At 40.1% G+C, this 16,477-nt stretch overlaps 1 protein-coding gene across 2 annotated transcripts in view; it reads left to right on the top strand.

Annotated features, from left to right (window-relative positions):
- Positions 1–16,247, top strand: part of zgc:113278 (Translocating chain-associated membrane protein 1-like 1-like) — a 29,250-nt gene extending 13,003 nt beyond the window's left edge. The window contains exons 5-12 of one of the 2 annotated variants that reach the window (XM_060937142.1): positions 3,412–3,528; positions 3,619–3,677; positions 5,785–5,869; positions 6,687–6,757; positions 6,998–7,102; positions 7,649–7,792; positions 7,997–8,157; positions 15,406–16,247. In XM_060937142.1, the coding sequence (XP_060793125.1) occupies positions 3,412–3,528; positions 3,619–3,677; positions 5,785–5,869; positions 6,687–6,757; positions 6,998–7,102; positions 7,649–7,792; positions 7,997–8,157; positions 15,406–15,449 (786 nt within the window). In that variant the 3' untranslated portion in view covers positions 15,450–16,247. Of the gene's footprint in view, positions 1–3,411; positions 3,529–3,618; positions 3,678–5,784; positions 5,870–6,686; positions 6,758–6,997; positions 7,103–7,648; positions 7,793–7,996; positions 8,158–12,264 lie in introns of both variants that reach the window. The other variant, XM_060937141.1, reaches the window with a different exon arrangement.
- The last annotated feature ends 230 nt before the right edge of the window (positions 16,248–16,477 follow it).

Here is a 16,477-nt window from a genome sequence, read left to right as displayed (position 1 = left end):
CTGATGAGCGCCGCAGGCGCGAAGTCCCTCTAGGGGGGTCTGGGGGCATGCCCCCCCCAGAAAATTTTTGAAATTTAGACTTAATTTCCTGCATTCTAGGACATTTTCAGGGTGAAATGGCGTGTAATTTTTGATCAGAAATATTGCATATTTTTACTTTGTATTTTTTTCAGTTTCACTCCTGAATGTATCAGATGTATGTATGGTGTTTGATTTGGTAACAAAAGTGAAAAGAAAATAAACAACAATGAATTGTATATAATCTTTTGATCTAGTTACAGTATTGAATAAAAAACCCCCAACAGTATTCTATTTTACGTGGCACAAATTAAATCGCAGAATGTCTGTCACTGACTGTCATCCATAATATTTTGACCAAACTACTCAAAAATTAAAATTAACTTTGAGAGAACGGGAACTGAGTTTCTTTGGTTTACACAAAGATTACAGACGTCTAGGGGCCTGCAAGAATCGGTCTGCTGCTGCATCAAAGTCAAATTCCTGACGATCTAACTTTTCGTAGCTTTGTCTGATAAGCTGCTCCAGCCTAACTATACTTAATTTTGTTCTCAACTTGGTTTTGATCCTGTTCTGAACAGAAAAGACTCGCTCAGCCTCTGCATTGCCAACAAGCACACATATTGCCATTGACATGAGGTGAAACATGCTTGGATAGAGCCGCTGATTTGGCATGTTTGGACCTCCAAATATCTTCATCATGAGCTGAGTTGGTCTTGCAAAATGACCCTCTTCCTGCCATTCATCATCACCATCTGTTGAGAACCTGTTCTGGTATACTAGTCGCTTGAAGACAAGAAATTCTCCTCTTGCCTGTCTGAGGGTCGCTATCCCAATCGATCGGACGGCGACCCCACACACACACGTGTTGGCGGGGGGGGGGGGGCCGTCTCCGCGGCTGGAGGCTCGCAGGCGCCCGCTAGGCGCCTCTGTCCTCCTAAACCCAGATGCGCCTCGCGCCTCTCAAGGCTCTCTCCCCCGACCTCCCGACACGCGCCTCCTGCGTCACGCCGTGCGAACGCCTCGGCCCACCCCCCGCGGACGCGCGCGGCTGCTGGTGGATCCTTCCACTCTGGCTGCCCGCGCGCGCCCCGGACCGGGACGAGACGGGGTCGCGGCCACGGGCGCGAGAGGCTCAGGCTGAGGCCGGGGGTCGGAACGACGAGAGGCGAGGGGCCGCCTGAAGGGGAGGGCCCCCTCTCCCTTTTTCGAAAACCCCATCAGAACGCGACCTCCGATCAGACGAGACGACCCGCTGAATTTAAGCATATTACTAAGCGGAGGAAAAGAAACTAACCAGGATTCCCTCAGTAGTGAAGAGGGAAGCGATTAAATATTCTGATTTTTCATTTCAAGTTTTCAGTATTTTTCGTATTAAACTGTGTTTCTTACGATTTGTAAATGATGGCGGAACATAACTGGATTTATCGGATGACGTGGGAGTATTCATGTGCGAAAATTTTCGGCATTATCGTCCGTTTCAGTATCCGTCTGTGTGTATACTTGCCCGTTGAAATCGGCAATCGCCCGTCAAATTTACGGGTGGACGGGTCTCTGCCTAATACCTTACTTCAGATAAGTTAACGTCATTCATGTTAGCGTAACTCCGTTTTTACATGCTAACTAACAGTGCCCAAGGTAACTAGCTGTGTGTTAACGTTAGCCGTGGACAAGGCTACGGCAACTGGGCGGGCAAATCCATAGAAAGTCATTTGACGAACCAGACTGCAACGTTATCGCTAGCTCTAAAAGCACAGACAACTTCACTGCAAGCTTTCTCTTGGAATAAAACGTTTATATCCCTCAATATGCTTCCGCAGGTTGGACGGCGAGTTTTTGTAGGCCGTGATGTGGTTTGTTTTCGGCAAACAAAGCAAACGTTTAAAACAAAACGTATCTTTAATCCTTTCAGAAAACTGAAACGTGGGTTCTCAGTATAGCCATGGATGTGTGCGTTCGCCAGAAGAACCGCCCCCTTCCATTCTGCCATCAACTGATTGTGTGAAATAACGCTGCGGAGAAATCACTGATCTTATCCAGTCAATGGACGTGACGTGAACCTAGTGATTACTGATCGGCTCTCAGTGTCACCTGGGAAAAAAACAATCACGTTTTAGAAAAGAAAAAACATCCACTTTCAAAGCTGCTTCATAGTAACGAGGAGCCTGATAGAAATGTAGTGGAGCAAAAAGTACGATATTTGCCTTTCAAATGTAATGAAGTTAAAGTCATAAGTTTCCAACAAAGAAAAACAACCTCAGGTAAAGTACAGATACTCAGTGTTCTTCAGTACAGTACTCAAGTAAATGTACTTCGTTACTGTCCACCTCGGCTATCTATACATCATCCTTCACTTCTTTCAATCCATCTATCCGTTCAGCCGTTTTCACTCCTTCTCTCCATCCATCTTTTAGTTCCTTCTTTCCATCTATTGTATCCTTTCTTCCTTTCATTATTTTTCTTTATTGAACACTTTATAAACACAGATGTCGGATAAAACAGAATATAAATGTTGTGCAATTATTTAGTAAAATTAACTCTAAAATGTAAACGTACAATAATTAAAATAAAAGGTGACATGAAAATATAAACACAAGTGCGAAATCAAGGATACATAACATATTAGAAACAGAAATAAAAAAAAATTAGATTTAGGAATAATTCATTAATGAGTTAAAATTAAAGACCAAAAATAGAAACCATTTAACTGCCTGTGTGTGATTTCAGCAAAATTTAAACATCTCCGGGTCGAGTACAAACGTTTCAGCTCGGGATCTCGTCTCAGGAACGTGTGCAGTGGTTTCTCAGGGGTGGAGTCTGTTGGCCACGCCCAGTCGCTGGAATTTGACATGCTACATGAATTTCCCCCGAATCCTGTATATAAGATGAAGTTAGAGGTTATTAGATCACTCAGAACATGGTTTAACAGTCTGATTAAATGACCTCACAAAAAAAAAAAAAATCTCGTTTTAAAGCTGAGATGTTTGAGTTGTCATGGCAACAGAATAACGTCTCGGCTAATCAACTGATGTTGTAAAATGTAATATGTTTAGTCTTTTTACTTTGAAGATATTAGTAATGTACAAACCTCGATGAAACCATTGCTGTAAATTAATATTCCTTGTCTTTCTCTCTCCCCCTCCCCACACCTACGGGGGTATAAACTTTTGCTCTCGACTGTGTGTTTGTATTTCTAAACCTTTGGATGATTTGAATCTTTAGTTAATCTTTAGGGAAAATGTGAAGTGTGGGAGTCTTTATATTTTGGGATGGAAAGGAAATTTTCTAACCAGATATTAATCCGTGTGTGTGTGTGTGTGTGTGTGTGTGTGTGTGTGTGTGTGTGTGTATAAAATTAATCAGCACTAATCACTTTATCCTGAAACCCTGTAGAAAATAAATCGGCGGCTGCACTTGTCAAAAACGAAGCACAGCAAGTTTAACGAGTCGGGCCAGCTGGCGGCGTTTTACTTCTCGTCGTTCGTGTGGGGCTGCAGCATCCTGACAGCGGTGAGACGCCGAGCTCACACTCCATCATTTATCATCCTTCAGCCTGTGTGTATATGGAATAATTAAATGTTTGTTTTAACGATTCTACAGGAGGAGTTTGTGACCAATCCGACATTCCTGTGGGAAGGTTATCCTCACACACACATGGCGTAAGTCAGAGAGATAAAAGTTCCTCGTCGAGGTGTAAAATACTTTGTTGCTGACGTTTCAGTAATCAGCGGAAAGCTGATAAAGAGCAGTTTATTGCACCAGTGTGATTGAAAGCCGAAAGTCACTACACGTGATGAGAAAAGCATGTGACCTCTAGTGATGGAAATTCCACCTCTGGACATTTCAGTGAATCCGGTTATTTAATTCATGTCACCAATAAGAGTCAGTTCTCTCCAGGGAATCATTTTTGACTCAGCTGACTAGTAAGAGTCGAGTCATTTCAAAGAATCAGATTATTTGACTCGGTTCACCATCAAATGCCAACTCTTTTGAGGGAATCAGATTATTTGACTCAGCTCACCAATAAATGCTGACTCTTCATTGAATCAGATATTTGACTCTGCTATCCAATAAGAGTCGACTCTTTTGAGGGAATCAGATTATTTGACTCAGCTCACCAATAAATGTCATGTCTCTTTAGGGAATCAGGTTATTTGACTCACCTGTCCAATAAGAGTCGACTCTTTTGAGGGAATCGGATTATTTGACTCGGCTCACCAATAAATGCTGACTCTTCATTGAATCAGATATTTGACTCAGCTGTCCAATAAGAGTCGACTCTTTATAGGGAATCAGATTATTTGACTCAGTTTACCAATAAATGGCAGCTGTCTTTAGGGAATCAGATTATTTGACTCAGCTGTCCAGTAAGAGTCGACTCTTTTGAGGGAATCAGATTATTTGACTCAGTTCACCAATAAATGTCATGTCTCTTTAGGGAATCAGGTTATTTGACTCACTTGTCCAATAAGAGTCGACTCTTTTGAGGGAATCAGGTTATTTGACTCGGCTCACCAATAAATGCTGACTCTTCATTGAATCAGATATTTGACTCAGCTGTCCAATAAGAGTCGACTCTTTATAGGGAATCAGATTATTTGACTCAGCTCGCCAATAAATGCTGACTCTTCATTGAATCAGATATTTGACTCTGCTGTCCAATAAGAGTCGACTCTTTATAGGGAATCAGATTATTTGACTCAGTTTACCAATAAATGGCAGCTGTCTTTAGGGAATCAGATTATTTGACTCAGCTGTCCAGTAAGAGTCGACTCTTTTGAGGGAATCAGATTATTTGACTCAGTTCACCAATAAATGTCATGTCTCTTTAGGGAATCAGGTTATTTGACTCACCTGTCCAATAAGAGTCGACTCTTTTGAGGGAATCAGATTATTTGACTCGGCTCACCAGTAAATGCTGACTCTTCATTGAATCAGATATTTGACTCAGCTGTCCAATAAGAGTCGACTCTTTATAGGGAATCAGATTATTTGGCTCAGTTTACCAGTAAATGGCAGCTGTCTTTAGGGAATCAGATTATTTGACTCAGCTGTCCAATAAGAGTCGACTCTTTTTAGGGAGTCAAATGATTTTCCTTGGTTCATCAAAAAAAAAAAAGAGTCGAGTCTTAGATTATTTGACTCCTTTCACCAATGCGAGTCGACTGTTTTTAGTGAATCGTTTTATTTGACTCGGCTCAACAATAAGAAATGCTGAACATTTATGAACGGTTTGTGAAACTTTCACATTTGAAAGAAAGCAATTCCATAACTAATCTATAAATTAACAGAAATAAATGCTGTTCAGTCAGGGTGAAAGTAATGGCACCCTGTGAAAAGAGGAAGGGGGGGGTCTGTTTGTGGTAGCTGACGTGCTGCAACCGCTGAGCTGCTTTACTGAATGATTTCTTGTCCATAGTGTTCACGAGGCTCTCTGCTTATTGTTTAGTCACCAATTCGCCAGTTTCAGCTCCCTTTGCCTTTGAAGGGGTTTTGTGGGCGGGGCTAAATGTAAATTTAGCTGTGGAGGGGAATTTTTATTAACCACAATTTAGATACAGGATTGATAAATGAGGCTTATTAAGAAATTAAATGCTTTTTTTGTGCATTTAATTAAAAAAAATCAGTATTTGAAAATAAGAAACAAAAATATGAAGTATAATAGGTATTAATGACATTTTTATTCAGCTTTTTTTCCTTCATATAACGTAACACAAAGTCGTTCTACTTTTATTATTTTTACAGCGTTTCTCCTCTCTGTGTCAGTTTTCAGGTGAAGTTCTTCTACATCTGTCAGATGGCGTACTGGTTCCACGCCCTGCCAGAACTTTACTTCCAGAAAGTCCGAAAGGTAAAGCCCGCGAATGATCGTATGCGTTTTATTTCACATAGAAGCAAAGTAAAATGTATGAAATGCTTTATCCAGGCTGTGTGGTTTAAATCTCTGATCTTATATACACACGAGTGTTTTATATTTAATTTAATTTATACTGCATCACCACATCAGCCAGCGTTTAATCGGCGCTCGAGTGACGCACAAAGTTGATCCGTAGTTTAACAAGTGAAAGGAAGAAAAGTTGTTATTCAGTGTTCATTCGTTATCCAACACCACTGTGAGTCCGTAACACGGCTGTCGCAGCACCCTGTTGTCTTATCGGGATGGTTTCCGTAGTAACAGCTCATTCACGGGGACTTGTACAGCAGGAGACGTGCCGCGTAAACGGATTAAAAACGTGTAATCGTTGATACGAAGTTTTCTGTAAAGAGAAATTGTTTTAACGTTTTATCTGGAAAGAATCTCCAGTGTCGCTGTCGGGACTTTGGAGCTGTTTAAGTTTTCAGGTATCTTCAGGATAGAGGAGTTTACGGTTTCTTGGTAACTTGACCAGCTGCATTTTGGAGGTTTTTTTATTTTGGAGAGAGAGTAAAGAGAGGCCGGTGAGGGAACGACTGTTTATAGCTGCTATAATGTAAGTGAGAACAGGAACTAGCATTAAATGGATAAGAAGTACATGTCGTTTGTTATTAAATAAAACGTTGTCATTATTGCTAAATTGCTGTTGTACAAGAGGAATAAATGGTTTGCACGTGCACACACGTGTTTATTCTGTACACATCTGTTGCTCATAAGGGAGGATCATGTTTCAGTTTCATGTCTTTGTTTTCAGGAAGATATTCCTCGCCAGCTTTACTACATTTGCCTTTACATCTTCCACATCACCGGTGCCTACGTCCTCAAGTGAGTCTTTTACACACACACACACACACACACACACACACACACACACACACACACACACACACACCTCATCTGTAAAAGAGCCAGCTTGTGTTTAATAGATTTTCATGAATCAGCGTCTGGCATTAATTCTGTCAGGACATGAGGACGTTGAGGTTTTGTTGATGTTCACTGAATCTGAGACGAGCAGCACTGCAGGTGTTTGTGTATTTATATTCCTGTGTGTGTGTTCTCTCTCAGTCTGCACCGTTTAGGTTTGGTTCTCCTGGTTCCACACTACCTGGTGGAGCTGCTGTTCCACGCGTCTCGTCTCTTCTACTTCAGCAACGAGAACAAGCAGAAAGGGTGTGTGTTCTCTTCCTCTCCAGCGTTTACATTTTCACTCTTTAATGGGACTCGTTTGAACTCCCTCCCGGTGATGAGCAGGACCTCACTGAACGTCTCTCACTGCTCTGATGTCTGTGGTGATTAAATTTTTCCCCTGATGTTGCGTCATGCTTCTCAGGAAAATCATTTTCATTTATTTTATTAGCGACTTCTGAACATTTGAGTGGCGTTTGTTGTGACTGTTTGAATGCAAATAATGTTTTCTGTATCTTTAAAAAAAAAAAGAATAAGAAATGTATGTTTTGAATTCAGTAAATGGTAAAAATAATAATACGAATAACATTTTTACTAGAAGTAATCACCAGAATTATAAAAAGTGGTTTTTACTGTAAAATCTGTCTCTGTTCTCCTCTTGTTCTCTCTGTTGATCTCTCATTCTGTCCTCCCCTCTCCCCCTTGTTCTCTCTCTTTTATTCTGTCCTCCCCCATCCTCCTTCTCTCGTTCTCTGTCCTCTCCCTCCCCCCTCATTTTCTCTCTCTCTCTCTCTCTGTCTGTCTCCCCAGGTTCACGCTGTGGGCTCTGCTCTTTGTCGTCGCCCGTCTCCTGACCCTCACTCTGTCGGTGCTGACGTTTGGTTTCGGACTCTCCCGTACCGATAATCAGGGCTTTTCTCTGGCTGAGGGAAACTTCAACGTTCTCACTGTGAGGTAAAGTTCATCGTTTCACACTGGAGAGAATTTCATTTAAACAATCAGGACAAAAATGTAAAATCTAAATATAAAGGAGGAAGTGAGTGTTTTCTAACGGACACTGAGTCGAGATGCACTTCCTGTTTTAAGATTTGACGTGTGTGTGTGAGAGAGAGAGATAAATAAAATGTGTGTTCGTCTACACGTGTTGTCTGCGCTCAGGATGACGTGTCTCTCAGCCATTTGCTTGACCCAGGCCTGGATGATGTGGAAGTTCATCAACTTCCAGCTGAAGAAGTGGAGGGAGCAGACGCAGGTCCAGAGCAGCAAGAAGAAGACCGTCAGCCCCAAGAGCAAACCTGGCAAGAAGGAGTCCTCTCGGGGTGAGGGCGCCACCACAATCCCAGTCTCACATCACAAACCCTCACTGTTCATTCAGGAATATTTACTCCTCTAGAACATCCAGAAGGCTGCGACTCTCAGCAGAACGTTCAGTAGATTTATAGGCGACGGGAGAGATTTTAAAAACACTGTCGGTAATAAGAAACCCGAATCGCGTTCGTGCTCAAGAACATTCTGGAGTAAGTGTGTGGTTTGAGACACAGTGTCACATGGTGCTGCAATTTCTGAGAGTGCGTCCAAGCTACACGCCAAACGACCACATGATGCACGTTGCGGCCGTCTTGCGGGCGTACTGCACAAACATGGAGTTAAAAACCAGTTTAAACCAGTCTGTCGATTTGGCAGTTTGATGCATCTTCAGTACGGAGCAACATTTTGAACAAATAATTTCTGTAAAATTTCGTTCTGTGTTTTAAAGAGCAGCTCTGGCAAATTTCATGACAAACGTAGCAATTATAATAAATCTTTATTTCTTAAGATAAAGACGCATCTTAAGTTACAAACAAACAGCTAAAAATATTCAAATATAGACAAAATGGTTAAAAAAAATCCTATTTGCAATTTATACTTAAAAATGAGTCCATTTACATCAGAATTCTTATGCAGCAGCGTGAACTGTAGCTTCGCTCATTTACTTGCCACTTTAATAGTGTAAGAGTACAGGTTTGGGTCGTACAGAATGTTGGTAACAATAACGAGAGGAAGGTGATGGAATAATGCGAATGTGTGCTTTATAAAAATAGTGAAAAATAATAATTTAAAAAAGAATAAAAAAAGCTGTTAAAGTTTTTTATTATTATTTCAGTAAAATATTTAATTTTAATATTTTTAACTTGATGATTTTATCCATTTTATTGAAATTTATTTGTTTGTTTATTTCAATGTTCCATCCGACCTCGAGCCTGAAAGCTGTGTTCCATAAATAAGTGCTGGTAACAATTTGGTTCTTCAGTTTACGTCATATTGTCATTAACTTGGATTAATTTTACACCAAAGGCCTTGTGGCCAGTGAACGTTCCTGTGATTTGTTGCGCTCGTTGTTATGATTCAAATTATTTCTTACGCCGTTTTGATTGGCTGAGCAAACTGCAAATAACGCCTGCAGATGACCGTCTGCTCCTGCACACGCACTGCACACCTTTTTTTTTTTTTTTTCAACGTGGCTGGCTTCCTTAAACTGACAATGAATAATTGAAAGTGAAAACATGGGGGGGGGACTCATCACAGAAACTTTATAATCAGTGTTAAAAATAATAATTTGAACGATATTAAAACATGATTGAACGAGGTTGAGCAAAATATTGTGTTTTGTTAGTGTCTCCGTCCTCGGTGTCGGCAGATAGTTATTTGCTCAGCGCTAACAAATCACGATGTTTTGTTCAACCTTGTCCAATAATTGCTTCTTATTACCGCCGGATATGATCACATAAAGCTGGAGAATCCGACGAGTGCAACACCAAATGTTTCTAACTGGAACCATAACCATGTTGTACGAACATTAATATTTAAACTACAAATATACACTTAATTACATTTTAATAAGTAACAATAATCTGACTGATTTAATTATTAAACATTCCATAAATCAAGTTTATACGCCCGGAACTACAATATACTGTATGTAATGTGAATTATGAGCACTAGGGGGTGGTGTGGCACAAAACCAGGATGTGCAGGAATGGAAAGAAGTAGTAAAAGAAGAAAATCATAAACACTTGTTGCATGGCCGCAGTTTGTGTATTATATTTCACATTTTTTCCCCAGTGTCAGAGGCTCCAACTCTCCTGCTTTAGGGAACATTTAGAAAATCCTCCCGACCTCCCGCTGACAACATAAAAATCTCCCGCCCGCCCTTACTTACACGATTGGTTAAAAAAATATACAACTTGATTATGTTGATGAAAAGTAATAGCTGACTTTCCGCTTTTCGTGTGTCTGACATTGTATGGGTGGACTCGAGTGTGTACCCCGCGGTATATGCTGATTCCCGGTCGGTACACCGATCGGCGTAAGGGGGGGATTGGAGTGAATGCCGGAGGCATGCGCACGCAGATCAAGCACGCGTATGAATCGAGTGGAATTCCGTACACCGTGGGGTCACACTGAGCCACCCAATGTCTTAGCAGTTACCGATAAAGCATACAGATGGCGCTATTAATGATACGCGCGAGAGAACGAGAAAACCATTTTGTTTGTTTTTTTTGCGTCTGCATTTATCGCCTGCTTGTCTTTAACTTTATGTTCTCTTGAATGAGATAATGAAACAACGTTCTGTTGGTAGAAATGGCGAAAGCCAAACTACGAAGGAAAAATATCAGAAAATCACCAAGCTAAAGTTGGGATCGTCCGTCGCGATGGTCGCCAGGGACGAATGGCGGGCTATTTTGGACGGCAGCAAAACAACCCTATATCTGACAGGATTAGATCACCAGACCAGATGTTAGATTCTAACCAACTTGTCTGACTTTTACTAACTTAGACTTAGAAATGGAATATTATTAGAAGAATATTATCATCAGAGGGTCGACCATTGGCAATTTATCTCATCTCATTATCTGTAGCCGCTTTATCCTGTTCTACAGGGTCGCAGGCGAGCTGGATCCTATCCCAGCTGACTACGGGCGAAAGGCGGGGTTCACCCTGGACAAGTCGCCAGGTCATCACAGGGCTGACACATAGACACAGACAACCATTCACACTCACATTCACACCTACGCTCAATTTAGAGTCACCAGTTAACCTAACCTGCATGTCTTTGGACTGTGGGGGAAACCGGAGCACCCGGAGGAAACCCACGCGGACACGGGGAGAACATGCAAACTCCGCACAGAAAGGCCCTCGCCGGCCACGGGGCTCGAACCCGGACCTTCTTGCTGTGAGGCGACAGCGCTAACCACTACACCACCGTGCCGCCGTCTCTGCAGGTCATGAAAGAAAAATATTTCCTGTTTTTTCTCACTGTTTGTGTTTCCCTCTGCCTCAGAGTCGACTCGAGTATACAATGCATATGTTTTTTGAAAGAGGCTGCTGTGCTGTGCGACTGAGGAAATTAAGAGTTTAATAAAAACAATAACGAGCTGTATTAAGAGCAGCGATTGAGGGGGCCAAGCAGCTTCTGTCCCCATCCCTTAGTGACCGTGGAAGAGCAGAAGCCGAGCTCTCGCAGAGAGGAACTAACTTCACTTCCTGTTTTGAGTAGCTTTTCGAAGTTCCACATGATCTTGAAATCCTGTTTGTTACTATTGGGTCGTGTTGCGCCCCTCCCCCTCCCCAACAGGGTATGGTCACTCACTCACCTACAACATTCAGTCTAAATCATACATCATTTCAAAAATCAAAAGTCCGAGACACGTGTTTTGTTTTATTTGGTGATGATTGGACAAAATTTCGAGAGTAAAAGCAAAAAAAAAATAATTTATTCAGAATGTTGGAAAATCTGCGTTGTGGTATGTGGTAGCGACTGTAAGATTCATCGATCCACATCAGCGCAGTGATTCAAAAAAAAAGTGATAATTTTATATTTCAGTTGATTCCTGACTCATCTCCACTGCCGTCACTGGCCAGTTATTGTCTCACAAAACTTAGTGTGACGCTAACATAACTTCAAAATAAAAGTCTCTGACCTTTTTTACAGTTAAAACCAGATATAAAACTTTTTTTATTGTTCCTATAGAAACACCACCACTGCTTGCTTCATTGTTCATCCTCAACATCCTTAAATTGCTGAAAGAAATGAAATCAGACCATCTGTACTTGTATTCTTTCGCACTGAATTGAATCGCGCTACATCGCAATACGGCTGAATCGTATCGCGTTAGTCGTTGCTTCGTGTGTCTCTTGAATGCATCAGATCGTTGATTAAAGTATCGTGATGCGCATCACGTCGTCCTCAGTGATGCAGCTGCACATCCTTACTATCCAGTGAAGATATTATTGTGATCATATTATATATCCTACTTTGTCCTGTTGGTGGCGCTGTCATGCCTGACTAGCGTACACAGAAATTGCTGTCTGTAGCTGAGACTGTTTGCTCTTTACGCCATTTTTCTCTTCACGAATCCCATTACGTTCGTCTCGTGTCTTTTCAGGAGGCTCCGTCAACGGCGTGATGAAAGCAGAGGACAAAACATCACCACGAGCCAAAAAATCCAAGACCTCATAGAGCAGCGCAGATTGTCAACGATGGGTTTCTTCTCTTTCTTAACTCCAGCTGTAGAAAGAAAAGTTTCATACTGTCTCCTGAAAGAAGCGTTGAATCTCGGACACCTTCTAACTGTCCAGCATGGTGTGAGGGGTTTTTGTTTTTTTTTTGGTCTGGATTTGTTGCAGTTCCTTAAAATTCTGTACGTTTTAACGAATTAGTTGATTGGTCCTGGTGTTTGAGAAGGTGAAAAAAGTTTGGGACTGAAGAAGGGATGAAGGAAAAGTTCTGGTTTGTGCACCGAGTGATTTATTTGATGATTGGTGTTCCCCAGGGGTGTATATTAAGACCACTTTTTTCCCCTCTCTATCCTTCAGGGCTTGATGAGGTTCTTTGAAAATGAGTAGTCCGTCTCATCCTCAGCATCAGTCACTGTGTCTCTGTGTCTGCAGAGGCTTTATAAAAAGTGTCCTTTCTGCCGGTTTGTTTGAGTCTTTATGGATAAACTTCTGTTCAGAAAAAGAATCTGCGCAAAATGAGAGCTTTCTGTTTTTTTTCTTTTTTTTCTTCTCCAGAACTTCAGTCATGTAATTCCAGATTGCTTTATTTAAAGACTTTTTTTTTGTTTGTTTGTTTTGTTGTTTTTAATATCATGACTGGCTGATGTAAGAGCTCCCCCTAGAGGCCTGGAGGACACAATTCCTCACCCTTTTCCATTTGAACTTACTTTTTATTTCTTTTAAGTTTATTATTATTTTATGCTGTTTGCAAGCATGGTAGGTTTAAAATAATGCATTAATTTGTTTTCGTTTCAAGGTCACGTGATGCAGAATAAGAACATGGCCTTTCGTAGCACTTTTCCATCACACAGTGGAGTTCGGGAACAAACCCACCTTCCCCCACACACCTCCTTCTGTTCACTTCTCTTAGTGAAAGTAGGCATGTGGGCGGGGCCAGAACCTGATTGGTCAAACATGATAGAGGCAGAATTGTCCTGATTAATGTTTGTCGTCGCAGTGATCGTCAGTAGTGTTGTGAAAGTTTCAAGTCTTTCTGATAAAACTCCATTTTAAAGTTAAACCCAATTCAGAATGGCTTGTTCACTCTGTGCTCACTACTTGGTGCACTTCAGCACCATTTTGTTGGACCCCATGCACCCAATAATACAGTTTTAATTACTACAGAAAAATGCCTAATTCTGGATATGTACCTTTTTTTTTTTTTAATGAAATTTGGCAAACGGCGAGAAGTGTGAAAGTATTGGCACCCCAGTGTGTTTTGAATCTCTTACTGTAAAGGAAATAAACATGTCAGATTTTTATCCATTTACAGTTACATTTAACATTGTCAACAAAACAAGTTCGTTGTTTTCTTTCTCTCTCTGTGGTGGAAACGTGCTCAAGTGCAACAGAGTGGATTTGATTTAATATGCTAATGTCCTTGACTTACTTTCTGTCCTCTCCAGCTTGAGTGTTTTTTTTATTTATATAAATATTAATTTATTTTAATTTTTTATTCCATTTATGAAAGTGTTCTCCTCCGGTTTCTAAAACGATACAATCTTCTCTCAAGTGTCCTTAAGCTAATACGCGGTGGGTGGCTTTGGCATTTTCATTCACAATGAACGGCTGTCTGGGTGTTTTTCTTTCTGGAGCTGTGTGTGTGCACGTGCATTTGTGCATGTTTATGGGTTGTGAATGCATGAATCATTTTGCACCTTGATTTGTTTGAAAGGAAAAAAAAAGAAATGCGATCGGGCATGTATGTGGTTAAGTTTCTGGTTTTGACTCTTTGTACCAAATGAGTGAGTGAGTGTGTGTGTGTGAGAGAGAGAGAGAGAGAGAGAGCCATGATGAAGCTATTCTCATTCTGATTTTTTTTTTTTTGAGTGTATATAATCTCTCTCTCTCATCCGTCCAATACTGTACTTTTCTGAATTGCCAAATCGTGTAAAAGCGAGCTCTTGTTCTTTCCTGGTGATCGTGACGTCGCCGTTTCGTCTGTTTTCACCTCACACCTCATTCAGGACGCGTCTCTGTACTGCTTTTTTTTTTTTTTTTAATTTTTCATTATAACTTAATTTTGAGTAGCTGGTTTTCTGCTGCTGAGGAAAGAAAACATTCATTATTCATAATGGGGGGAGATTATTTAAAAATAAACAAAAAATACAAATTAATGAACTAAAAAAATTTTACAGAGTGGATTTGATTTAATATGCTAATATCCTTGACTGACTTTCTGTCCTTTTAATTTTAACTTTTAGTGCATTTTGCTCCATGCCTGTAATTCCAATACAAAATAATTTAATAATGTATTAAAATAAAATAGTTTTAAAAGTGCAATGACGGCACAGGAGGAAAAGGCAATTAAATTGTGGGGGTTTTTTTGAGAAGTGTTCTACTTTTAAATAAATAAAATTTGCAGACTTTAGGGTATGTTTGAAGGTGACACCAAAAGTATTGGTACCCATAATCACTTAATTTTGCTCATCACATGTGGTTGTTTATTATTAATAATATTATTTTCTTTAGTGCATTTTTTTTTTTTTCCTCTCAAAAACAATTATTGACCGGTCTCCTCTTGTAACGTTTTATTTAAAAAAATATTTTCGAAATTTGCTTAAGATGTGTATAACCTGATTGCTGACTCCTGAATTCTAGAGCTGCAGCATTGAAGAAAGTCTTTTAAACTTTTCTATAACGCGTCACATCATTGTTACCAGTGGATGAGGTTCGGGTTTTGTTTTTTTGTGTGTGTGTCGTTGTCGTAGAAACACCAGCATCACTGAAACGCCACTTCTTACCATTTCTGCCTTCATGTGGCGACGTCTCAGGAGGGAAGGAGCAAAGTCGAACTTTTCTTTCTTTTTTTTTTCTTTATAACGTTTGTACCGTCGACCTCGTCGCTGCCTGATGCGCGATCAGATGTTGTGTAGATGATTATATTGAGACACTGTTCCGAGTTCTTGTTAGATTTTTAAACTATTTTTATAGAGCTGAAAAACGACTGTAGAGAGATTAATCTTTATTTAGCACACCTTATTTTTTTATGCCTCGTTGATTTTCTGAGTTTTATTTTTGTACTGCAGGAGGCGGAGCTTTCTACCTTACAGGTGCAGGGTCCAAAACCTGATGGGAGGGGGGAGGAAAACAACAACAACAACAAAGTTCCCCATGTGCTGCCGAGAGGGTAGAAAAGCTCAGGCTTTAAATGAAGAGTGGATTTATTTTCAGTGTGTTGTGTATTATGAGTGTGTGTTTGTTTCCTTGACGCTTTTCCTTCTGCTTAATTATTCTGATTCATTTCCAGTGTTTGTTTGTTTGTTTGTTTTCTGATTATGCAAGAGGTGCTAAAATGCTGTTTGGTTGTTAATCGTCGTGTTTTTAAACTCCTCTTTGCCTGTAATCGTTGATCTTGTGAATGATTTCAGCGTGTAGTGAGTTTGTGTTTTACGCAGCAGAACAAAAACGTCTGTTTTTCCGGATCACCTTCTGTCTATTTGAGTACCGTATTTTCTGGATTATAAGACTCCTCTATAAAAATTATGTTGGATTAGAGAAATCAACATGCCATGTGATATATAAATATTAAAGTTTCATTTCTCATCATTATCCATACGACTACTGTGACATTTTATCCAATAATATCGTTTTGTTTTGTTTTTTCAAAGTGTCCAATAGTCTGGAAAATACGGTACGAAAAGCAAAAAAATCCTCTGAGAAGACTTTGATTAACTTGTTGCACCAAAGCTTTTTTTTTTCTTCTTAAATACACGCGTCACAAGCAGACAAACCTTAAAAAAAATCGCATAAATGCACTGTTCTTAATTTTACTTTTCAGATGCTCATCTGTATGTTGTATTGCTTTTATATAAAAGTTGTTCTTGATCTATGTATTTATGCAAATCTTCTGTGATTCTGTTTACTTGTTTGTTGGTTTTTTTTTTTTTTCGATTAAACCTTTGGCTTAACCCTACAGTCTAGCAGTCATTTCTGTCCTCTAGAGGTGCACAATGTGACAACAGTATTGTATCATGATATATGTAGGCATTTCTAAAATACATGATGCATATCAGGACTTTTTGGTTTGCAAATTTCCCAACAATACCAAAAATAGTGTTGCATTTTAAGAAAAAAAAATGTTTCGTGGTACTTCGTCTA

The sequence above is a fragment of the Neoarius graeffei genome, chromosome 13 (assembly GCF_027579695.1).
Source record: "Neoarius graeffei isolate fNeoGra1 chromosome 13, fNeoGra1.pri, whole genome shotgun sequence".
NCBI classification, from domain to species: domain Eukaryota; kingdom Metazoa; phylum Chordata; class Actinopteri; order Siluriformes; family Ariidae; genus Neoarius; species Neoarius graeffei.
This window is presented reverse-complemented; position numbering and strand designations above follow the sequence as displayed.